We start from the raw sequence: 24,816 nt of genomic DNA, 5'->3' as shown, positions 1-24,816 counted from the left end.
GGATTTCTCACACTACTGTAAGGCTGAATACATCACTGACGGTTATAGCAGTCAAGTCATTGGTTCTCATTCGCCAATATTTTCTTAAGAATGTTTTTTAAAGAAACTTAATAAGAACAATGTACGCTGGATTTAACATGTTCTTAAGTAGAAGAATTTATTATTTTATTATGTCAGAAGGTAGATTTTTCTGATGAATCATCTGTTGAGCTGCATTCCAATCATCACAAATACTGCAGAAGACCTACTGGAACCCGCATGGACCCAAGATTCTCACAGAAATCAGTCAAGTTTGGTGAAGGAAAAATCATGGTTTGGGGTTACATTCAGTATGGGGGTGTGCGAGAGATCTGCAGAGTGGATGGCAACATCAACAGCCTGAGGTGTCAAGATGTTTGTGCTGCCCATTACATTACAAACCACAGGAGAGGGCAAATTCTTCAGCAGGATAGCTCTCCTCATTCTTCAGCCTCCACATCAAAGTTCCTGAAAGCAAAGAAGGTCAAGGTACTCTAGGATTAGCCAGCCCAGTCACCAGAAATGAACATTATTGATAATGGCTGGGGTAAGAAGAAGGGGGAGGCATTGAAGATGAATCAAAAGAATTTTGATGAACTCTGGGAGTCCTGCAAGAATGCGATCTTTGCCATTCCAGATGACTTAATTATTAAGTTATTATAGTCATTGCAGAGATGTATGGATGCAGTCGTTCAAGCTCATGGGAGTCATACACAATATTAAATCTTTTTCCACTGCACTATGACTTTATATTCTTTACTGTACATTATTTCTGGTTGGTGACGACTTTTGTCAAAGCAAAGTCAGACCTTACTGTCCTAATTAAATAATTAAAAATCAAGGCATGATCATATTTTATTTTGGTAAAATAAGCCTAATCTAGAGGAATTTGCCTTTTATAGAAGCCACTTTTGATACCAAATGATCAACTAGAAATAAAACTTGGAGAGGCGACAAGACTTTTTTCAGGTAGTGTATATATTACTTTACAGCCACATATCACATATAACCACATACAAATAAATAATAAATAAATCAGCAATAACAGATCATTCCGAGCGAACTATCATCACTCATATGTGTATGACTGGTCTGGAGTGTTCGGAAATTCTGTTCTTGGTTAAAAGCAAATTTCAGATTAGAAATCATGTCAGATTTTTAGGGAAAAGTGTGTAATTGTGGGGTTTAAAAGCAGAATTGTTCATGAGAATGGTTGTAAATGAAGCCTATTGTCTTTTTGGGAAAATATGGATCAGGTATTCTTCATAATGTGTTTTATGTTTAACAGAAAAAAAGCCAGACAAATTTGGAATAATGGGAGTGTGAACAGACTTTTTGGGGGGGTAAACTGATCCTTTCTCACCTCATATTGCTGTACATGCACCAGAAGAGACGCAAGCTCCAGATTTTCACTAAATCTGTTCTTCAGTGGGACAGACCTATAACCTAATAAAACAATAATAAAACAAGGAACAGAAAAGATTTGACAATAAGATTAATAAGATAAAATAATAAGATAAATAATAAGATTAAAAGATCAGAGTGCAAGCCCACAATATGAAAACAATAGTAATTTGTAATTTACATTTTTTCACTCTGTTCCTATTCAAAAAACTAGCTTTTGACCATTTGTCAGTAATTTTAATGATTTAGTATTAAATATTTGTAAGCTCAAAGGTGTATTCAGATGGATTTACCTGAGCGAATACATCTAAAAGGAGAAGTGGCCTGTGCAAGAAACTTGGCATCAGAGAACATATCCTCCTCAAAAACCACAAAGCGCAGGAAGGCCAAGTCTGGCTCATTTACTTCAAAGGATTTGGGTGGATTCATTGGGCCCAACCACACTGGATTCAGTCCATTATCCTCTGGAAACATACCAGCAGTCATCAACAGAGCCGTCAACTAAAAGTAATGGTGCTTATAATAACTTGTGTTTCCACTTTCTTACTAAAGAGGGTAGTTTTGAAAGTGTAGTCTTCAGCTTGACCTGAATTTGGCCACAACTCAACCTGGACAAACGGACTGACAATGTACTCTGGGTTGGGCAGATGTCTGGCTGCTAAAACCTGCAGAAATCCAAAGAAAATTAATAATATTTTTGACAATTGTGGCCTACCTCTCAGATGTGGATAGCCAATGATTATTTTACTCACACCATATCATTCAAAACCTTTTCAAATATGTCTGCGGAGCATGAAAGAAAATGTTTCCACATGATGAAAGTGGATGGAATCTGCTGAGCTACTCAATGAAATTAATTTCTCCCTTTGGAGTCCACAAATAAAATACACTTTTGATACGACATGAGAGTGAGAAATAGTGGAATTATAGCCATAACTTAACAAAAATTCAACAAGAACACTTCAAAAAGCCACCGAAAAAACAAAACTGCACAAGAAATGTAAGACAAGGGGCAAAAACGACTAGTACGCACAATTAAACCATACTATATTACTATATTGAGCTTCCGAGAGCAAGAGCCAATCAGACGCGATTAGATGATCCATCGCTACCATCACCTGAGTTTTGTTGATTGAGCGCGGGATCGTTCGGTAACGTAAATTCTAATATCATAAACAAACAACGCTGAAACGAAAGTAAGAAGTAAGAGATTAATTTCGCGGCTTCAGCGATTATATCAAGACTTTCTACACAATTTGCCCTTGACTAACGCTTTGGACAAGCAACTTCTGTTTGTGTAAGTTAACGTTATATAGCTAACAGCCAAATTACGTGTCGTCACGCCAAACAACGTTTTTACGTAACGTTATTCTATTAGTCAATGTTAATCATCCTATTATGACAAATAATGGGCAATAATCAGTCTTTAGAAGAAATTTGGCACTTCTTATATTTAAAAAATACATATTTTACACATACCGTTAACGTAGTCAAACTGTTCTTATTGGTAACGTTAACCGTTTATGATTGAGTGAATTATTAAACATAAAACACATATACTATACATGAAGTTAAACATGTATAGAGAATGCAATTGTGATGATAAAAGACACTGGAGAGAATTATTGAAAATTAATCAACCGAAAATATAGTGTGAAGTAATATCATTTAATACAGTATTCTGAATGTGTGAGGTAATTGTTTACATTTAAGCTTTATATGTAAACAACACATATACAATAGAGTAAAATAACCCTGAAAATCTATTAGCTCCTTGAAACTGAATGAAGATGATCTGCAGTGTGAAGCAAATAAAGGTGATTTACTCTGATTCTGATGCTTTGTTTTGCAGGCTTCCTCTTGGTTGGATCTCGCATCCACTCTGGTTTAAGCACATAACCTGCACCTCCATTCAGACTGAAGAGAGCACTGTTCAGCTGCATGAACTTATCTAAAGAGAGGGTAAGATTTATTAGACGTGTTTACTGGAGACCGATGCTTGAGTTTAACAATCATATAGGGACACTGCAGCAGACTTTAATGTAAACTCTTCCTCTAAAGTCAAGTAGAGTCATGGGGGAGCATAAGTTTCAAGAGAATGTCAAGATGTTTATAGCTAGCTTTCCCAATAATGACTAATAATGGGATGTGGGGTTAATGGCTCAGATATTTGAAGAGAACTCTTGAAAGGATTGATTGTAATGTAATTTTCTTATCTAAATATCCTCGATGTGATGGTTGATTTGATGAGCAAATTAATCTGGATGTTAAAGGCCACGTTTGCAACATTTTCCATCCAAACAGAATTATGGTGACATACTATGGCCCTCTGTCACCCTCTTGTGTCCTGAGGTTTGTTAGCGATACAGGAAATGAATGAACAGTCAAATATAACATCCATATTTAAATTGTATGAACATCCATCTTTTTGGCATAATAAAATTAAAACTCATATTCAACTTTTTTTTTGCCAAATAATTAATTAAACAGCTTAAATGGTCAGTTTACCCAAAATGAAAATGGACTCACTGTTTACTCATTTCTCGTTTCTTTCCTACACACAACAAAATATTAATATTTTTGAAGAAAGATAAAAACCAGTAACAAATATTATGGAAGTCAATGGTTACAGGTTTTCAGCTTTTTTCCAGTGATCTCTTTTTTGTGTTCAACAGAAGAAAGAATCTCAGACATGTTTGTAACAAGTCAAGGGTGAGTAAATTATGACAGAATTTTCAGTTTTGGGTGAACTATCCCTTAACCCATTTAGTGTTTTCCACTACCCAATATAACACATTCCTCTTATTTCAGTGATTTATTTAACTTATAAGGTTCTATCATACATCCGGCACAATAAGGCGCAAGAAAAAAAATAGCACTTTGCGGACGCATGGGTGTGCTGGTCTATAAAGGAGGTGTGTTAAGGCGCATTGTTGGCGCATTGCTATTTTGAGAAACTGAAAAAGACAGCGCCATTGACCAAGTAAAAGCTGGTCTAAAGTCCACCACAGATTGTGTTAGTTATGCGCCTAAGCAGGTCCAAACACTTACACGTTGCTTAGTACACACAGGATGTACAGCAATACACAAATATAATAACTACCTCCATGCCTTCTTAATGTTGGGGCGGGGGGCTTTTTTCAGTTTATTCATGACAATTTGCATTTTTATTATAATGTTATTATAAATAGCAGTATCATTTATTATATGCATATTTATATTTGTTTTAATAAAAAAAAAGTTTAGATTTGTCCATCTGTCAGGTTTTGGAGACATATGCGTCACCATATGGGGCATAAGAAAAGGACGTGTTTAAATATAACTTTTTTACCACACTTCGTTATTATTGTGTATTTATTAATTTGTTGGAAACATTGTTTGCTTAACAAACGAAATTAATTATGTAGGCTAATGGATGCCTTCAGTCGAGTGCGTACAACACCGTTTCCTTACTCCACGAAAGTAAAGGAGTAAAGTAAAGAGTAAAAGTAAAGAGAAAGTAAAGAGGCCGAATGGAGGAGGCTCGTTCTTTATTATTGTGATTATTCTTTATCCTTTTCTCACTAGTGAAGCAGAAAATAATCCACAAAAATATATGGCTAATTGGCGGTTCAATATGCTGTGGTGACATCTGATATATCAGGGACTAAGCCAAAGGACAGTGATTGAGGGAGTAAATGAGACTTTTAAAACATTTTAATCTGACCTACCATCCGTTTGGAAGTTAAGAGCCACCATTTGGCAGCCTAATTTCCATGCAGGACAGGGGTCAAAGTTGGAGGAATCAACTTTGCCACCACAGGGATAAACGCGGGTCAGTGCTGTGCGGTTGTACTCTGCAATGCAGTCTGATTTCTCCACGCCGCTTTCATTCCCCTCTTTTGGAATCATGTTATCTGGAAGCGAGCGGACCTCTTTGTAGTTGTAATTTTCTAAGAGGTCATAAAAAGTGCAGAATGCAATTATAAATTAATTAAATGTCCAGTTCACCCACCTTTATAAAATGTTTTGAATGTGGCCTAGAATTGTTTTGTTGATGTGTGTGATACTGTACAGCTGCTTTTCATTTTTTTTTTTTTTTCGGGGGGTTCAATTTTCTTGTAAATTACAGTACATACCGAAGGTCTTTTTTTTGATAGATTGGCAGTAAACCACCATGTTTGACATCTCAACGGCTATTTTGGTTTTGGACTCCACTTCTGCTTTTCTCTGTTTTGAGAAGTTAGGGAGATATTGTCAGCACATAGATGCAGATAATTCAATTATATGAAAATCTAGACAGAAAGACACACTATATATCTGTAATTTGTGTGGAGTCTCAGATAAAACTTCGATAAACTGACCGCTTTCTCCAAACTTTGTTCTCTTTGGATGATGTTCAGAATGACCAGGTACCATTCATCCAACTGCTCCATGATCTCACATGTGAACTCGGTTAGCTTTTGGTTCTCCTTATTCAACAGGGTCACTACGAGGGGTCTGCCAAATTTGGCTTTGCGTGCTGAAGAGAATGGTCAACAAGAGAGTCTTTTGTTATTTTGTTATTCAGTGGAGCTTTTGTTATAGAATACAAACTATTGGAAAACTGAAATGAATCTCTCTCACATTACTTTTAAATTTAGCTTCAATTTGTAGACATCATGTATATTGTATGTGTACAAAGCATATTCACAACAACGAAAAAATCTTACCAGCATTACATTTCGATATGTCCACCACACCTTTACATTGGTCACCTAATGGATTATCTTCACTAACCTGAAGAAAAAATCCAGAGCTCAAATCTGGTTTGAGTATATACATATGAACAAAATTGTCTATTTCTATTTTATAAATAACTAAAATGAACACTTGATCCAGTATAAAATATATGAATTCATATTAAACACGACTTTATAACATACAGTAAATGCCGTTATTTTAGTATAATTATTATAATTATATAAGTAAATGTGTAAATACATACCTAATTGAATATATACAAACAAATAATAAATATAATAATTGTATATATAGTATTCAGATTATATGTAAAAAAAAATATGTAAATAAAATAAAATATTAAATTATTATCTTGCATAAGATATTGGATTAATAATAAATTTTTTTATATATATATATTTGATGCACTCAATATATAATAGCTGGTCTTAATTATGTAATAGCTAGTGTATATGCATTTATATATGCATATACAGCATGTTTCAAAGAAAACGAATATTTTAATAATGATACATTAACTAAAACTAATAATATGCCACTTCGATCGATAGTTTGTAATTTAAGACATTTCAAAAGTTCACGCTTAGCTGATGATTGGTTATAAAGTGTTTTTGGATTGCTGTCCTGAGAGAGAGCCCTAAGCTCATGAGACCCGGGGCTCCCTCCTGTTTGCAATGCTAGAAGGGAGTTTGATATCATGTAGGCCTCGAGAACTCCCCTGCTTGTTAATAGTGAATGCAAATTCTGAATAACTATAGACAGAATATTGCTGATTAATTGCTCGTCTATGGTGCCAATTTGGTTTGGTCAATTTACTTGTTATAAGTTTTTGGCCTGTGGGAGGAAAGCAGAGAGACAGAGGAAAACCCACGCAAACATGGGGAGAACATGTAAACTCCATACAAACTCCAAACTCCGTACAGAAATGTCAACTTGGCCAGGTAAAGACTTGAACCAGTGACATTCTTGCTGTGAGGCAACAGTGCTAACCACTGGGCCTCCATGCCGCCCTGCCAAGGAAAGGGGAAGAGTAGGGGTGGAAGGGGGGATTCTTCAAGACGAAGATGGCTAAGGTAAGTTACTCTGGTTATTTGTACCGATTTAGGAATCATCTGATTGGTGGATCATGTATTAGCTAAGGCGGGACTAGCCGCAGTCAATCATAAGCATGTGCTCCTCTCGAAATTAGTTTATAAATAAACTTCACTTATTACATTTCAAGCTTGTCTTAAAATGTAGGCTATTATAACATCCAAATAATCTTTCAGTCATTATATGTATGAAACAAGTACCACAGTACTTACCTCACTGTACTGCTCACTATCATTTGTTGAGAGATCCTCCTAAAAAAGAAAAAAAAGTTATCAACCACAGTTTGTAAATGGTTGAAGCTGTTGTATTTCTTTAAGGAATAATTCATATATCTGGCTAATTTCGTTCTCTCCTTCACTCTCTCTCCTCTTACCATACAGAAGCGATCCACTAACTGTGGCGTTACCGGGTAGCGTAGTTTTGTCTTGCCGTAGAAAAGCTGATTTCTAAAACAGCTGACCATATCCTCAAGACCAAAGAACTCATAGGCATCTGCCAACACATATTTACTGCTGTTTCGGCAAATCTTGTAATGCTCGATGTCACCTTCAAATCTGAGTAACAAATAAACACAATATACATTACATGATATACATATAAAATGACATATAGAGAGGTAAGGACCTGTTTACACTTGTGTGTTGTGTGTTAATTCAACCATGAGTGGGTGAAATTAAATCATTCAAATAGAACAGCCACAAAATGCCACCTACTGTTCGCCTGCTAACCTAATTCCCAAACATTACGGGATGTGTTGAAGAAGTGCACTAGCCAGATAAGGGCTGCATTCCACTCCACTTTTAGAAATACACTTGTGAACGTGCCATCACTTGTTGCTTCGAGGAATTCCCCACTGCCATTTTAAAGTGTGTTCCACTTCATCAAGTGAGTGAGGAAAGCTTACATGGTCATATCCTTGATTTCAGTTAGGGATCGCTGCAACCAGGAGAGCTCCAAGTGGGAGGGATTTATGCTGCAAGTATTTCAGGTGACCTCAAAGTGGGTGGGAATTACACAACAAGTAGGTTTGGTTTAGGGTTGTGGTAGGTGTGGTTATTACTAAAACACAATAGTTTTACTGTCATGTAGGAGACATTAAATAGATCAATGAAAACTCCAGGGGTTTTAGACAGCCCACTTGGAGCTCAAGTCCCACCCACGTGGAGCTGACCTTCCTTTTGGAGCTGGCTCCAACCTTTTTTATTCCTTTCTTTTCGGTTTTGATCAAGAGAACAAGTCGGCTTCATATATCAACTCCAGCACCTATATGTCCCATAATGCAATGCGATAGAGATGTCACAACAATGTAGTTTCCAAGTGCTCAAGGGTTTTGGGCATTCCATTTAAACCCATTCAAATGGCCCGCCAGTATCATTGATGTACAAATGGAGGGAAGTTAGCAAGTGTAGGGCATAAATTGAACTGGAATGCAGCCGGGATTTTAATTTTGCCACCTGAAATCATACTGAAATCATCAATTTGTGAAAAGCATAATGTCTTACCAGTCCCAATTCTAGACCAAACCCACAGTGTCCAGCATAATGAAAAAAAAAGCTCTGTATGAATTTTCTCACTTCTTGGTCATATGCAAACTATCTGAGCTTATATCAGAATATTTCTCAGAAATAATATCAGAAAAAGGGCATATATACACTTATTCACAGACTCTATATTCACATAAACAAGAAAAGTGTTTAAAGACTTTTTAATTTTTAACACTATATGAACGAGACAGAAATAATTATTTCTTATAAACACTTCATGTTACTGCAGAAACACTGTGCAATTCTGAGTGTGCTTCACACAGGGAAGTGGGCTTGAGAAACACTCTGCAGGAAACCCACTCTTTCCTCTCTATATACACCAGACACTTTCTTACAAACACTCAATAACAAAGACGCAATAATAATAGATAATGAAAAGTTTTTCTTTTATCCTCATTTGTTAGTCGCTTTGAATAAAAGCATCTGCTAAATTAATAAATGTAATGTAATGCAAATGGATTTAAACAGCTGTAAACAGAGATTCAGTAAATGTCCAAGGACTGTATAGAAATGAAAAATGAAAAAAAAACTGAGGAACCTGATGGAAAGGGCGAAGGTGTCAGGCTCTTTTCTCTGTCTGATGAGGAACGCTCCATCTCGAGGGATCCTCAAAAGACAGTCTTCAGCTTCAGCTCGACTCATGTTACTGTAAAACCACCTAACAACAATTATAAAACAATTAGATGAGAGCATATGTGTGTGTCCTCACAAGTATATCAATACCAGTAAATTTCAAACTTGTGAGTGTGTGTTTGGAATATATGTGCATTAGTAAGTTGTTTTAATATTTAATTAAAAAAATCATTTTACCCCATGTGGTGGAGAGGCTCGAAATTGAGCCGCGGCAAGAAATTCTTGAGGCACAAGTTGAATCTGTCATAGTTGATCCAATGCTGTCTGTAATAATCGATCAAGGCACACATACTAGGAAAGCACTCTTTGATTGTCAAGAAAAAGAATGTGCGACCATTTTCTGAGGAACAGAAGATTCTGTAGTGCTGAATTCTCCCACGTGTCCTACAGAAATTATTCAGAATATAATGCATTTACTAAACAGCATTATTATGAATGAAATACTACTACAGTTTGAAATAACATTTGCTCAATTGTTCCTGTGATTTGGTAATTTGTACTTGGGATTTACTAATGGGTTTTCTGAAATCCTTCTAATTTGTCAATTTGTTGCTAATTGTTGTTGGTGTTACGTTATTAATAATAATAATAATGGCAGTAGATTATATGAAAAGTTTCTTGAATAGAAAAAAAGATAGCCTGGTTGGTTCGCACCATAAAATACTATATTATACACAGCAGGTTGTACATTTTGTGCCACAGGTGTGTCAGAAAATGTAATTATTATTCAAATTCAGCCTTTTAAAAAGCAGAATAGTGCTGAAGGGTTACCAGATGGAGATAATGTAGTTTCTGATGAAGTGGTCACTCTCCCTCACCAGGAAGGTTTCATCATTTCCATCCGTCCCTTTGCAGTAATGACGCAGGAGTTTTTCAGCGGCTATTCTGCCCTCGGCCAAACGTCCATGAAACCAGGGCGCTGACAGGTGAAGCTCTGAGCTGTCCTCAGTCTTTCAGAAAGAATTCAAATGCAGAGTATGAATGAATTTACCAACACAAACACTGCAATCTTCATCATGACTTACCAGTGTACTGCGTTCCTCCCCCTTCTCTTCAGAATAGTACAGCTTATTATCTGAGATCACACAGTCATGCTTGTAAAACCTCTACTTAAAAAAAAAGGTTATAAATGACCATCTCATTATGAATACATTGATAGTAAAAAAAACAGATCACATTTCAATTAATTTAAAGCACCTTATCTATTGGATCCCACATGGAAAGCTCTCCTTCCTTCTCCACTACACTGTTTTCTTTTGATTTTCTTATCTGTTTAAAAAAAAAAAAAAAAATGAAAAATTAGCTGACCAAAAACTGGATTCGTTAATGGAAAATTGAGAATATATGGAAAAAAAAATTGCAAAGGAGAAAGACAGATGTGTACAACATATGGACCTTCTCCCTGTAAGTGTTTCCAATTTTCCTGAAGCTGTCTAATTTACATTTCACAGCAGTGTTTCCCTTTTCTTCCTCTGGCTGTTCAGGGAAATTAGAAAATTACATATGATGCACAAAAAACGATTGGAAACAAACTCACATATATTTATTTTGTTAAAATGAAGACAAAATATTAGTAGCTTATCATTGTTTTAATGATATCACAATATTCCACTCACTATCCAATACACAAACAATATTGAAATATAATTTTTGTTCACTAGAGCAATATTTTAAGATTTACTCAATGTTTTAGGCATTCAACGGCCACACAAAATGATCTCCAAGTGATTTAAATTATATTTTTCTTCTCTGGTGTTATCATTTGGTACCAGTGTTGGGGTAATGTGTTATAAGTAACGTGCATTGCGTAATAATATTACTTTTATAAAGTTACTTTTAGAAAAATAGAATGCGAGTTACTTTTTACCTTGCCTAATTGGCTTTTAAAAAATATATTGCGGAATAAAAATTACCTTAGTCAGGTTGAATCACACACTCAATGAGAGAGGGTGCTGCGAAGGAACAGACAGTCCGCTCTCACTCATCATCATCAGGTTTTTGTCACAGCAGATGAGTCAGGGTACTGTTCTAGTAACTGAATAACTCTGCATATTGGTTTATTTAGAGTCAGAGGGGGGTATCCGGCATGTTAAAAAGTAAGTAATAAAGTACTTAACCTACTGAAGGCTCAACCATTTCATGGCGACTCAGTTTGGTGAACTGGTTCGACCGGTTCACTTAGAAGATCCGATTAAAACAAACGATTCATTTGCGAATCGCCCTTCATCACTACAGATAGTCAGAAACAGAAACAATGGCAGGCCGGAGACTTACATTTTTGTAATTTTAAACTCATCGAAGAAAAGAGATGGATATTTGTTAAGTGTGGATTATGTGTAAGTAAAACTTTTGTCCACTGCAAGAAACATGACATTGAATACCTCCTGCTAAACAACAAGTGATTGACATCAGTTCACGTTCTCCAGGTAAAACAATTATTTCGACCAAATAAAATTTTTTTTTTTATTGCTTTTATTGTTGAGGAGATGCAGCCACTATCTACTGTAGAGGCGACTACTTTGTAAGTTTTTAATTTTAACTACTTCATAGTTTTGAAATCTAGTAAGGGTTTTTATCATCTTATTGTTAATTTTGTTATTAAACATTTTAAAGGTTTCAAATCTGTTTTTGCCTTAATATAAATTATTTCATGTTTGTAGCCTACTCTTAGTCTTTATTACAATCTTTATCTCAATGGAAAGTGAATTTACTCTAACTAATAACACAAAACATACAAAAGTAGTAAACACATTACTTTACAAGCTTTCGTTAATCTGTATATACAGCATGTTTAGCTCTGGGCTCAGAAAGTTCTCAAAATATAATTTTATCCTACCTTTTTTTAAAAGAAAAAGAAGGTGTAGGTTATATAGGTGGTTGTTCTCTACAAAAAAAAAAAAGTTAAAAACACTTGCAAGTTCTGAAAGAGATCAAACCTCAGCCAGGTAAGGAAAAGTAATGCAAAAGTTACTCAAAAGTAATATAATATAATAATAATTTATAATAATGTATAATAAAAGTAACCAAGTAATGCAACTAGTTACTTTTTTAGGGAGTAACTCAATATTATAATGCACTACTTTCAAAATAACTTTCCCCAACACTGTTACTATACAGGACTTTCCTGTTGTTAAATCAGATTCTTATTAAAAAAAATTATCGTTATCATTATTGCTGAGAACAGGCCTTTAGTGTGTTTTTTTTACCTTAATGGTGTGGTCATTCTCTTTTATTTTCTGGTGCTGTTAAAGAAAATAAAATAAACTAAAGCAATTGGAGGATCTCTGTAGTTAAGAAATAGGTTCAACCACTAGTTTCTTTCTACCTTGATGATGATCTTGCCCTCCAGTTGGTTTGGGGAAGGTAGATGTTCTGCTTCTGAATCCAGAGGTTCAGTCAGGAGCTTGTCCTGGAAAACATCTTGTAATATCTGAGCCATCATTTTCTGTTGCTTGATATCACAGTGTTCTTCTATAGACAACACCACAGGATACCTGCCAAAAGAGATAAAATAATAATAATAGTAAAATAATAGTGCTGAATTTACATACCAAAATTATAATGGCATTAAATGTGTTTTTAAATTTGATGACTAACTGCGATGTTGTAAATGCATGATCGTTGATGGCCTTCACCACATCCTTAAACTTTATCTTGGAGGTCATGGTTCGACCATGGTATATAACAGGTTCGTTTGGACCATTCCAGCAGTCCACTGATATGGAAAAACACAATATTAAAGGTGATATTAGGTTGATATTAGAGCTGGGCGATATGGCAAAAATACAATCTCAATAGTTATTTTCGATATTGAATGATAACGATATATATTTCAATATAAGTGGTTAATCCTTTCAGATTTAAAGACTACCCCAACATTGACTGAAGCTACAAAAATTGGAGGGTTTATTAAATGGCATAACATTTTCAGTTGCTGAAAATTTGATACATCCCTAATATCAACACACTTTTAGATTACCATTGTTGCACATTTCTGCTCTGTGATTGGCTCTTAGATCAATATAGAGTAAAAATGTGCAGACCTTATTATTGTTATTGACATAAATTTTATTGCGTTCTGATATAATATTGTTTATCGGCCCAGCCCTAATTGATATGCCAAAATCAATTAATTTTACTTAAATTAACTGCTCATTGACTACTATAACTATGCCATCCATGCGTTTTTCACCCCTAAAAGAGTAAACTTGAGCCTCTTTGGTATTATCAAAACATTGAGAGCGGACAACTCAAGATCAGTAAAGCATTTTCTAACTTGACCAATAGAGAGAGTTTGGGGTATGGCTATAGCGGCAAGCAGGTTAAGCAATAGGGTGATTATAGCTGATGTGTAACATGGGAAAAGAAATTCAGATTTGCCAATGTGCACAGAGAAAGACGATGGGATAAACAAGTTTAAACATTTACAGGGCTTTTATGAAGGAATTTAATGAAAATTTTAAGTTTCGGTCAAGGTGGCACACTAGAGTTGCTATTTTAACAATCATGGTGCTTGGTCTTGTTGCACTTAAGGCGTGTTTGAAAAAGGATTGGAAAAATGGTCATTCCACCTGGCACAAAAGGACTGTCCTTATTTTCTCAATGGGTTTTGGGTTAGGCATAGGGTTGGGGTTGTGTTGGTATAATGTGCATTAGTCTCACCTCCCGTTCCCGTCAAGAGTGAGTTGTGGTGACGCAATTGCGCATTTATTATATTTATGCAGACAATAATAATCTTTTACATTTTAATGCTTTAATTTTTCTTTTTTTAAGAGGTTTGTGTGCTGCTGTGCGTCCATGTGTGTGCAATAAGCACGAACACACTTTCAAATAACCAAAAAATGCTCGACTGACTTACGTTGGTCAATTAAGTTGGCAAGATGCCAACGATGAGCATTAAAACACATTTTCTATTTAAACAACATGGCACAGGATGTGATAAGTATACCTGAGGCAGGCTGAAACTAGCAAAAAACACTTGCGTCATGCCTGGCTCCGCATTGTGCCACATGTAAAGTTATTCTAAACAGTCAGAATCAAGTTTTGCCACATATTAGCTCTTGTCTGTCTACAAGACTTAAGTGTTAAGTTAACTCTTTCATTGTTAGTTTTTTAAAGAGAGCTTGTCAAAAGTTTTGAAATGCTTATTTTTGTAATTTTTTAAATGATATTTTTGTGCAAGGTCAGATTTTTAGAACATTGCCTTATCAATGCATAAAATGAAGCAGAAAAGTTAAATATTTATGGAGAAAACTTGAACTATATGGTTCACTGACACTCAATACAGCGACAGCCCAGTCTCAGACAGCGCACATACGCTTCTGTTGAAGACTCACTACGCAGCTGATCTCCAGTCAGATATCTGTGAAAAAAAAAGCAAAACACATGAAGTAACACAAGAAGTACATGATGATGAGGAGAAGCAGCATGAAGAGCAGCAGCACTGACGTGTTGTGAGAAGAGTTGATCCAGTAGTGAGACAGTGGATTGTTCATGTCCAGTGGGCAAATCTCGGAAAACTTTTCATCCCAAATTTGGTTTTCTTTGGAGAAGAGAAAACTGAGGAACTTGCAAGATAAAAAAGAAATGCATTTTATTTATTTATTTATTTATTATCTGGGTGCACATTTATTTGATGCAATGACAGATCTTTATATCCTCTACCTCTCCAACAGTCAAGGCTAGATCTTCTGTCCTCCTTGTGGCGTCATTGATGAAGATGGCCATTAAATTTTGTACCTTAATTAAATCTTTGGCCCAGGGCTCCTACATAAAGAAAATAACTGTATAGCTTGTTTGTAAATGAAAAGTTAGTTTTTAAATATTGATTTTAACCAAAACAGCTTTAGGACTGTTTTTGAAGTGCCATTGGACACTTAAGACTGGAGTAATGGCTACTCAGTATTCAGCTGTGCATCCATCACAGGAAGAAATCACATTTAAAAACATATTAAAATAGAAAAAGTAATTTAAAAATCGAATTAAAACAAGTTTTTAAACAGTAGGTCTTACCTTCTGTCGATATAAAAGAAAGTTTTGAAAATCGTTGAGGGCAACTACAGAAGAGTCAGGTCTATCAGTATTACTGCAGAGAAATGCATAGCAAACAAATAACAATGATTTATAGAATAACCTCTAAATAAACAAAGTAAAATACATTTTCTTATAATCATTTTATAAATATTTATTTTGAATGTAATATTGTGCACCGTTTTGTGTAAATCTATTTTGTTACTATAATTATTGTGAAAAATGCTATACATCGCACTTTAGGGCTGCACAATATATTGTTTCAGCATCAATAATACAATGTGTGCATTCGCAATAGTCACATCGCAGCATCTGCAATGTGAATTTGGGATTATTATTGTTGATCAGCAATGAAGAATGTTCAATGTTTACATTTTACATTACATTTGATTATTCAATAATAGGTGCAAGACAAAATAGCTATATGCATGAGGTGGCACTTTTCATCATGGTGGATCAAACATATATCAATATTGCAATTTTAAGAAATATATGTGAATAACTTTTTGATGCAGTTTTCCCCCTTCATTTACAAATATTGTGATATATTGTGGATGGTTTTCTTGTAATATATCATGATCTATCATCATCGGGGGCAAAATATCATAAAAGTGTATTGTATTACTGTAACTGAGTCTTCGACCATTTATTTCACTTTTATCTTTGCTCTATCTCATTTATGTATTCTTGCAATTTCTTTGATTCACTCATCTACAAGATTATTCCAATCTAAATTAATCCAATTTAATTTCCAATATCCAATCTAAATTAATATTTCATTCCAAATAGAGCTATTCAAGTCATCTGCCGAAATTGTTGTCATGTGGCAATATAAATCGCAGCAAAATAAAATGTCGCAATGTCAGATATTTCCAATATCGTGCAGCCCTAATACACTTGAATTTAAATCAATGATATGGTGCAGTTAAAGCACAAAAAGAAACGAAAGCATTGAATGATTGTACCTCATTATGAAAGGTGCAGGCCCTTTTTCAAACTCCTCCATCAGCTAATAAAATGGGAATAAAATTATATTACAATAAAGGATTGATATTGATATAATCCTCAAATAACATGTACAGTAAATGAAATGTTACACTGCACACTTACCAACTTTTGGTTTTCAAATATTAAAATATTGTATAATTTGTGAAACTGTAGAAAATTGAGGACATAATCATTTGCTCCAACCTCCTGAAAACAACATTCGAACATGTAAAATGTGTTATAAGTGTTTGTAAACAAACAAATCTAGTCATTAGTAGGTACAATGGACATCTTTAAAATCAACATTTATACTAATTAATGCAAATGCTGAATTCAGTGATAAACTTTCAGTATTGTTTGTACCATAAATCTGTCCTCCAAAAAACGTCCACTTGGCACATTGAAGTTCATTTGTGGCAAAAGCGACTTGAGCTCTTTTAGGGTGATGCTGTGAGAGACATGAAATGGCATGAAACAGCGGTACAGGACTTACAGTGAATGAGATGTGATTAAAAGAGAAAGAGGAAAACCTGTTTTTCTTTGTCAGATCAACCGAATACATCTGTTTCCTCAGCCAACTACAATAGATGAAAAACTGAGCCATAGTATATGATTCGTTTTACAGTTTAAGGATACACTATATGTGTGTGTACCTCTCTATAATAACTGGTGTGTGAGGTGCCAGTGTCTGTCTGAGTAACTCCAGTCCTGTCAGCCATTTTTCTGCATCCTCCACTGAATGAGCTATGAAACAGCAAACCTCAGAATAAGCACACCATTATCATATAAAGACATGTGGTGAGACAGTTGCAAAAAGCAGGTCAAGATTGTTTACCACAGTACACTTTAGGCATTTACAGTCTGCTCCATAGGGGCTATTCCAGTAAGTGTGCTATTGCCAGTGTGGGAATATAAATTTAAATTCCCACAATGTAAAGTGTCAGTTTCACACCACGGCTGTGTAACTTGTTTTCTCTTTTCGGTCAACTGGTCAGGCGGTTTCTGTCTCCAGAACATAATTTGCGGGTCATGCTTTCATGCTACAGAAACCATTTTGTTGATTAACTTGTGTGGTCAGTAGCTGGGCCGGTTTCTACACCTATATGCCAATTTACCCTGCTGACTCCAAAACTGAATTTGCATGCTTTGTTTAGCCATCTCCCCTCCCCCTAAGACAATATAGACAGAACATCTTTGTCTTAATTCAGACTTGTGATAAAACTCGCAGACTGCAGACCTCCAATAGGCTCTGCAGACACATGGACTTCTCGAAGACGCTGTTTGACTGCAGATTAACCAACACGTCTCAATAAAGGAATTCTGCTTGTTTCGAGTCTCCTGGACTGGGTTCTCTCTTCTATATTCAATCATTTATTTTTTCACAACACCAGCATAGCTGTTTACCAGCATATATTATGTTCGGTGATGATTATGTGTTGCTAATATCTTTAAGGAAGCTTAACTAGCAAGTTGGCATAATACTTGCTTCATTAGTGAAAAGTGTGCTGATCCACAAGCTAAACCAGCTTGGATCAGCACTAACACTAGAATATACACAAAAATGTTACTATGCAAAATAAATAAATATATAAAGCTACATTTATTCATGTAAACTGTAAAAAACAAAGTGATTAAACGCAAAAAACCAATTGGTATGGCAATTGGTTTTTAAAAAACAATAAGTTGACTTCATCATTTAAAAAGTGAGTAAAACCCATTGCCTTTAAAATGATTAGTTGATTTTACCTTTCAAATTACCACTTAAATTAGTTGACTTTTTAAAAACTGAGTAAACCTGTCCCTTTTAAAATGATTAGGAGACTTTACCTTTTAAAAAATGGAGTAAACTCACTACTTTTAAAGGGATTAGTTGACTTTACTTTTTAAAAAAGTGAGTAAACCCATTGATTTTGTAGCAATTAGTTGACTTTACATTGAAAATTGAGTAGACTCATTACTTTTAAAGCCATTAGTTGACTTTACAATTAAAAAAAGGAGTAGACTCATTACTTTTAAAGTGATTAGTTGACTTTACATTTAAAAAATGGAGTAGACTCATTACTTTTAAAGCGATTAGTTGACTTTACATTTAAAAAATGGAGTAGACCCATTACTTTTAAAGCGATTAGTTGACTTTACATTTAAAAAAAGGAGTAGACTGATTACTTTTAAAGTGATTAGTTAACTTTTCCTTTTAGAAAGTGAGTAAACCCATTGCTTTTAAAATGATTAGTTGACTTTACCTATTAAAAAGTGAGTAAACACCACAGTGCTTTAAAAGTGATTAGTTGACTTTTCCTTTTAAAAAGTGAGTAAACCCATTGCTTTTAAATTGATTAGTTGACTTTTCCTGTTAAAAAGGGAGTAAACCCATTGCCAACAACTGTCAACAACAGTTCCAACTTACAATGGGTTTACTCACTTTAAAGTAAAGTAAAAATCACTTTTTTTACAGTGTAATGACAAAGCAAAATTTTCAGAGCTGTCAAAAAATCCTTCAGAAATAATTTTATATGCTAATTTGGTGCTCAAGATACATCTGTTGTGTTGCTTAATATTCTTTGAAAAACATTTTTTTATGATTTTCCAGTCAATCGTGATTTACATTTTTGAAAATTTTTAATGCTTCTTTGCATAAATTAAAGTATATAAATGTATTTTTAGAGCAGTTGTATGGCAGTAGTATGTCAGCTGTCACAGTATCCATGTCAAATAAATGAAAGTTATTGCATACCATTTAGACTCAATGACTTTAAAGTAAAATCAGATCCATAGAAGATGGTGAAACAGGTTTTCCTGTCCTGTTGAACGTCTTTTTCAGATTGGCAAAAGATTCTTCGAAATTTACTCCCCCTGCTTTCATTAAATCGCTGGAAATCCTTGAATGTCTTCCACTGGCGAACCTCCTTGAGCTCAGAAATGTCCACTGCAAATGCACATTAAACATTTGAATAAGCTATATAAGTATTCATTTGAAAGACACCAGCAAATCTTCTAAAACTGAATGCAGAATTAGTGCATATTAGGACAACTTTAGTTTACAATTCACAATAGTATGTACTTGCTTGATACCAGCCCATTATTATAATATTAACTGTTTATTAGTAGTTATAAAGTATAATCTTATTCTACATCCCTATACCCAATACCTAAACCTAAATACTACCAAATAATGTGTGTTACCAAATAAAGCGTGACTGGAATTAAGAACCTTAACACTAATACAAAGTATTTCATTATTCGTCTGTTTCATTAGTCCAGTGTCAAGAAAGTTACTTACCCACTTTGACTATCCTGTCACCTGAGCGCATTAAAGCCACTTGCATGGTCTCCATAATGACCTGAACAGTGAGTCTCTCAGTCTTCTGCTGATACACCATCATTTCAGTTCCCATCTGAAGATGCTCAATAATCCCACGTTGCTTGACATCCTCCATCAGCTCATTCCACTCACTGACACCCATCGTCACTGCATCCCATACAATTATCTGCCATAGATAACAATGACAAAGATTATAAATGGCCAAACTATCCCTCAGGTGATTATTAAAATGACTGAGATGGCGAATCAAATAAGAAACAGGCTTTACTATTCACATATTAAACATGAAGTCAATTCATGCTTCATAAATTCATGCTTCAGTTTTTAATAGTGAACGACTGTCAGGTGTAAATAATAGATATACAGTTAAAGTTAGAAATATTAACTCTCCTGTATATTTTCCCCCAATTTCTGTTCAACGGAAATAAAAATTTTTCCAACACATTTCTAAACATTTTAAAAACTCATTTCTAATAACTGATTTCTTTTATCTTTGCCATGATGACAGTACATAATATTTTACTAGATATTTTTTAAGATACTAGTATTCAGATGAAAGTGCAATTTAAAGGCTTAACTAGGTTAATTACGCAAGTTAGGATAATTAGGCAAATCGTGGTATAACAATGGCTTGTTCAGTAGACAATTAAAAAAAAAAATCTTGCTTAAGGGGGCTAATAATATTGACCTTAAAATGTTACAAACTTATTCCAGCCGAAATAAAAAAAAGACTTTCTTCAGAGGAAATAATATTGTAGAATATACTGTGAAAAAATTCCTCACTCTGTTAAACATTCCAACATTGGAAAATATTTGAAAGAAAAAAAATAATAATTTAGGCTAAAAATTTTGACTTCGATTAGATATATATATATCTCATGGCAATTCGTAACTTTTTGATTTAGTGGCTAATTCGTATGAATTCGTATGATCTAATTCGTACAATTTAGTACGATTTGCTGTGTGACGGTTGGGTTTAGGGGTTAGGTGCCACGCCTCCTTTTTTAAATCGTACAATTCCATATGACTAAAGTCGTACGAATTAGTATGAATTAGCCAATAAACTGACAAAACGTAAAATACTTATGTTTTCTCGTGAGATCAGGTTGATATATCTGACAGATGCTTATAAATGCAAAAAGACCAACAATACATTCAGTGATTAAAATTTTGCCGTTTGAGCTGAAATATTAGATGAACATTTACTCTCCCTGGTTTGTTTCTAATTTATTCATTTCAGAAAAGACCTGCTTGCACTAATTCATAATGGTAGTGAACCTTAAAGAATCAAGAAACTCTGGAATGCTTTTTTGAAGTGTTAACAGATTTGTGTGTGTTCAGTATCAATTAACATTAGCACCAGTTAGCTATAAATGTGGGGAAAACTGGATAATTTTGAGCTTTTGTCAGTTAATTTTATCTTCCAGATTTAAAATTACTTTTGGGCCAGGATCAAAATCTGTGATGTAATGCTATCTGCCTGTCTAGTCATGACGTGTCGGTTTCTCATTATTATTTATAGCTGAGTTTTCTTATCCTATGAGAAGATACTGCTTCTTAATTATTCATGACATCACGTGTTTTCTGATCACAGACCCATATGAACAGACTTGCCAAGCTGTGAGACAGTGTATACAGTATTTAGGTGGTTATGGTGCATTTCCATCTGGTCGTATGTGTTTGTTTCCATGATCCACAGGGTATGTTTCATGGCTTTCCCTACGATGCTGTCAGAGCCACTGATACAGCCAAATTGTTTGTGTGTAGCAAGCATTTCTTGTCACGAGAGCTGTATGAGAACTGGATAATAATGGATTTTTATCAGATGAGTTCTCTACCATTCAGACACATCGCCTTGCTGCCATGTTTAAAATCTCTAGATCACCGGCAGGGCTAATGGTTGAAATACATAGGGAATAGATGTCTGTATTCAGACCTTGGGATTCAGGAGTAGAGAAGTGCTCCTGTTTATTTCTTTGCATTTTAACTTTGTAAACTATAAAATCATGCATCTTGCGCATTGGGTCAGATTTTTTTTGACCTGGTGAGCCAATGGACACCTCTATCTGCTCTGCCTTGAACTGAAAAGGTTTCATTGCCCTTTATGCTTAAAAAAGAATGGTCAGAATAGTTACAAGGGGTTATTTCAATGTGTTTTGGTATTATATTAAAGGGTTTTTGTGGAAAAACAAACCAAAATGTGCTATATTTATCCTGATCTTGACTACTTATTTTGGTGTATGACTGCTCATTCATAGGACTATAAGCTTGGCTGTTAAAACCCATCTGACTTGCCTAGAAAAATCACAAAATTGCAGATTTTTGATCAAGATGAATGCGACATGAAATACTAGAAATTCATCACATTTTTACGTCTTTTTAAAAAAAGGATAATGAATGTCATGATAACTGAATTTAGACAATGTGATTTTAATTCAGCATTAGATGGTCTGGAAAAAAAGAAGTCTGAATAGTTATATATTGTAATTTTTTTTCTGTGAATTATATACAGTTGAAGTCAGAATTATTAGCCCCCTGAATTATAGCGGGGCTGTTTATTTTTTCCCCCATTTTCTGTTTAACGGAGAAGATTTTTTCAACACATTTCTAAACATAATAGTTTTAATAACTCATTTCTAATAACTGATTTATTTTCTCTGTCATGATGACAGTAAATAATATTTTGCTAGATATTTTTCAAGACGCTTCTATACAGCTTAAAGTGACATTTAAAGGCTTAACTAGGTTAATTAGGTTAACTAGGCAGGTTAGGGTAATTAGGCAAGTTATTGTATAATGATGGTTTGTTCTGTAGACTATCGAAAAATATATAGCTGAAAGGGGCTCAGCTATTAAATATAAAAAGGTCTATAAATAGTTCAAAATGTATTTGTTCTTTTACTGTACTCACCTTTCATTTAGCCAAATTCTCAACTCTAATTGATTTAATCATTTAATGCATTTAAATAAACAGGCCAGTTACATCCCAGTTACACAAGCTTAGAGTAAAGACTGCTTTTAAGCAATATATTTACGAAAGCAAAAACTGTTAAAATATAAATGTAATAGACACACTTACCTTTTAGTTTCAGAGCGCAACACAAAATGAGAAATGACGAGGTTTCGTATAGTGGTTATTTTTGTGACAAGTTTTTTAGAAAAACCATATCCTGTGACATAATCCAGGACAGTTTATGTCATGTGATGAAAAGCAAGCATTCCAGATAAAAAAACAAATAAATACTCGCAATTACATTTACACATGTCAATGCCTTTAAATATATAAATACTTCAGTAAATATAATAAGAAATACCTTCATTTATGATTTATGCCACAGGCCTCTAAACCATTGAAAAAATATCTCTTGGTGAAAATAAGAGACAAACACGACACAGACTTTGTTTTAAAGCAAAGCGGTGTACTTAAAAAAAAGAAACATCTGAAAACAGACTTTACTGGAAAGAGAGATTGAGAGAGATATTTCTGAGGTGCTATTTCTTTAGCTTAACAGTTGTCCCAAAATAAGACTTTGGGTTTCTAGCTTTACTTACAATAAAATAATATTTTAAGATGCAATTTATAAACCCCTATATTCATTTACTTGTCCATTTTAAAAGTGTCATTGAAAAGTAATGGGGGAAAATGACTAGTGAAGAAAGCAGTGAAAAGTCTGTTGGATTGCTTCATGTAAATGTTGGTCAATCGGTTTGCCCTGTTGCAAAATGAAGGCATATTAAGTCAGACATAAGCCAAGGACTTATTTGGAGATATTCACAGTCTGAAGTTTAAAACGACATATTTAACATATAAATTACAGCATGATTGATAAAATACCAAAGACTCTGTACATCTTTTCTACACTATTCATGAAAAAAAGATAAGTGATGTGTACTTAACAGCTTTGATGAACGCTATATACTGTAAGTACAGGGTTTCACACAATTCCTTCATGTCATCCCAACACAAATTGATTAACGTAATTGTTTTTTTTTTCAAGTTGAAGTAAATTGAACATGTCCCGAAAAATTTTAAGAATTGTGTTGTTTCAACTCATTTTAAATAAGTAGTTTGAACAAGCAGCAAAAGACATTTTTTTCAGTGAATAAAAGAACAAAAATCCCATGAAGTTGTATAAATAACACAATTAAATTAATATAAGTGAGACAAATATAAATCTGTTAATTTTAAGTTGCGATTGTATTTATAGCAGCTATATATTCAGGTGTAATGTAAAATATGTACAGTTGAAGTCAGAATTATTAGCCCCCCTTTGAATTTTTTTTCTTTTTTAAATATTTCCCAAATTATGTTTACCAGAGCAAGGAAATTTTCACAGTATGTCTGATAATGTTTGTTCTTCTGGAGAAAGTCTTATTTGTTTTATTTCGACTAGAATAAAAGCAGTTTTAAATTTTTTAAAAACAATTTAAGGTGAAAATTATGAACCCCTTTAAACTATATATTTTTTTCGATAGTCTATAAAAAAACAAATCATCTTTATACAATAACTTGCCTAATTACTCTCACCTGCCAAGTTAACCTAATTAACCTAGTTAAGCCTTTAAATGTCACTTTAAGCTGTATAGAAGTGTCTTGAAAAATATCTTGTAAAATGTTATGTACTGTTATAATGGTAAAGATAAATCAGTTATTAGAAATGAGTTATTAAAACTATTATGTTCAGAAACGTGTTGAAAAAATCTTCTCTCCTTAAACAGAAATTGGGGAAAAATTAACAGGGGGTCTAATAATTCAGACGGGCTAATAATTCTTACTGTATATATAAACAAATATTTAAGTATAGAAAGACTCCTATTTCATTCGTTATGTCATTCATGTTACTTTATTTGAGTGGGTAGCGATGTGCTTTGCTTGCTGCGATTCTGATTGGTGGAATTGTATTATTATTGTAATAGTAATGCAGGCTGAATATAGTCTGAAAATTTGTACAGTGTACATTTTTCCAAGTAAACACTAGATAATAGTGAGTAAATTGATATTTTTGGGTAAACGATCGCTTTAATGATCACATTTTACATTAAGATTTCATTAGTTAATGGATT

At 34.1% G+C, this 24,816-nt stretch overlaps 1 protein-coding gene across 2 annotated transcripts; it reads right to left on the bottom strand.

Moving 5' to 3' along the window:
* Positions 1-131: 131 nt before the first annotated feature.
* si:ch211-260p9.3 (1-phosphatidylinositol 4,5-bisphosphate phosphodiesterase gamma-2) lies at positions 132-22,878 on the bottom strand. Of its 2 annotated transcripts, XM_056479031.1 has the most exons (32): positions 22,832-22,878; positions 19,711-19,918; positions 19,165-19,356; positions 17,084-17,174; positions 16,961-17,008; positions 16,794-16,878; positions 16,554-16,637; positions 16,409-16,452; positions 15,426-15,498; positions 15,078-15,179; positions 14,862-14,980; positions 14,690-14,775; positions 13,011-13,128; positions 12,739-12,907; positions 12,620-12,655; positions 10,809-10,889; positions 10,611-10,682; positions 10,439-10,519; positions 10,185-10,363; positions 9,591-9,797; positions 9,319-9,438; positions 7,610-7,790; positions 7,449-7,487; positions 6,114-6,180; positions 5,766-5,923; positions 5,541-5,631; positions 5,133-5,354; positions 3,249-3,373; positions 1,970-2,087; positions 1,716-1,886; positions 1,382-1,464; positions 132-486 (listed from the first exon to the last, which is right to left on the bottom strand). In XM_056479031.1, the coding sequence occupies exons 2-32, from the start codon at positions 19,892-19,894 to the stop codon at positions 478-480; spliced, it is 3,435 nt and encodes a 1,144-aa protein (XP_056335006.1). In that variant the 5' UTR covers positions 19,895-19,918; positions 22,832-22,878; the 3' UTR covers positions 132-477. The 2 variants fall into 2 exon arrangements, with proteins under 2 accessions (XP_056335006.1, XP_056335007.1); XM_056479032.1 differs by lacking the exon at positions 10,809-10,889.
* Between the last annotated feature and the right edge of the window lie 1,938 nt (positions 22,879-24,816).

Source organism: Danio aesculapii, chromosome 18, assembly GCF_903798145.1.
Source record: "Danio aesculapii chromosome 18, fDanAes4.1, whole genome shotgun sequence".
Lineage (NCBI taxonomy): Eukaryota > Metazoa > Chordata > Actinopteri > Cypriniformes > Danionidae > Danio > Danio aesculapii.
The sequence above is the reverse complement of the archived record's forward strand: the minus strand, read 5'-3'. Positions and strand labels throughout refer to the sequence as shown.

Bases quoted from the DNA above. Each gene is read 5' to 3' on its own strand.
- si:ch211-260p9.3 (XM_056479031.1), bottom strand. From the start codon at position 19,894: ATGGGTGTCAGTGAGTGGAATGAGCTGATGGAGGATGTCAAGCAACGT. The intron at 10,683-10,808 runs GTCCATATGTTG...TTTTTTAAACAG, and splicing joins GAAACACTTACAGGGAGAAG to ATAAGAAAATCAAAAGAAAA. The intron at 6,181-7,448 runs GTAAGTACTGTG...TTTTTTCTTCAG, and splicing joins ATAGTGAGCAGTACAGTGAG to GTTAGTGAAGATAATCCATT.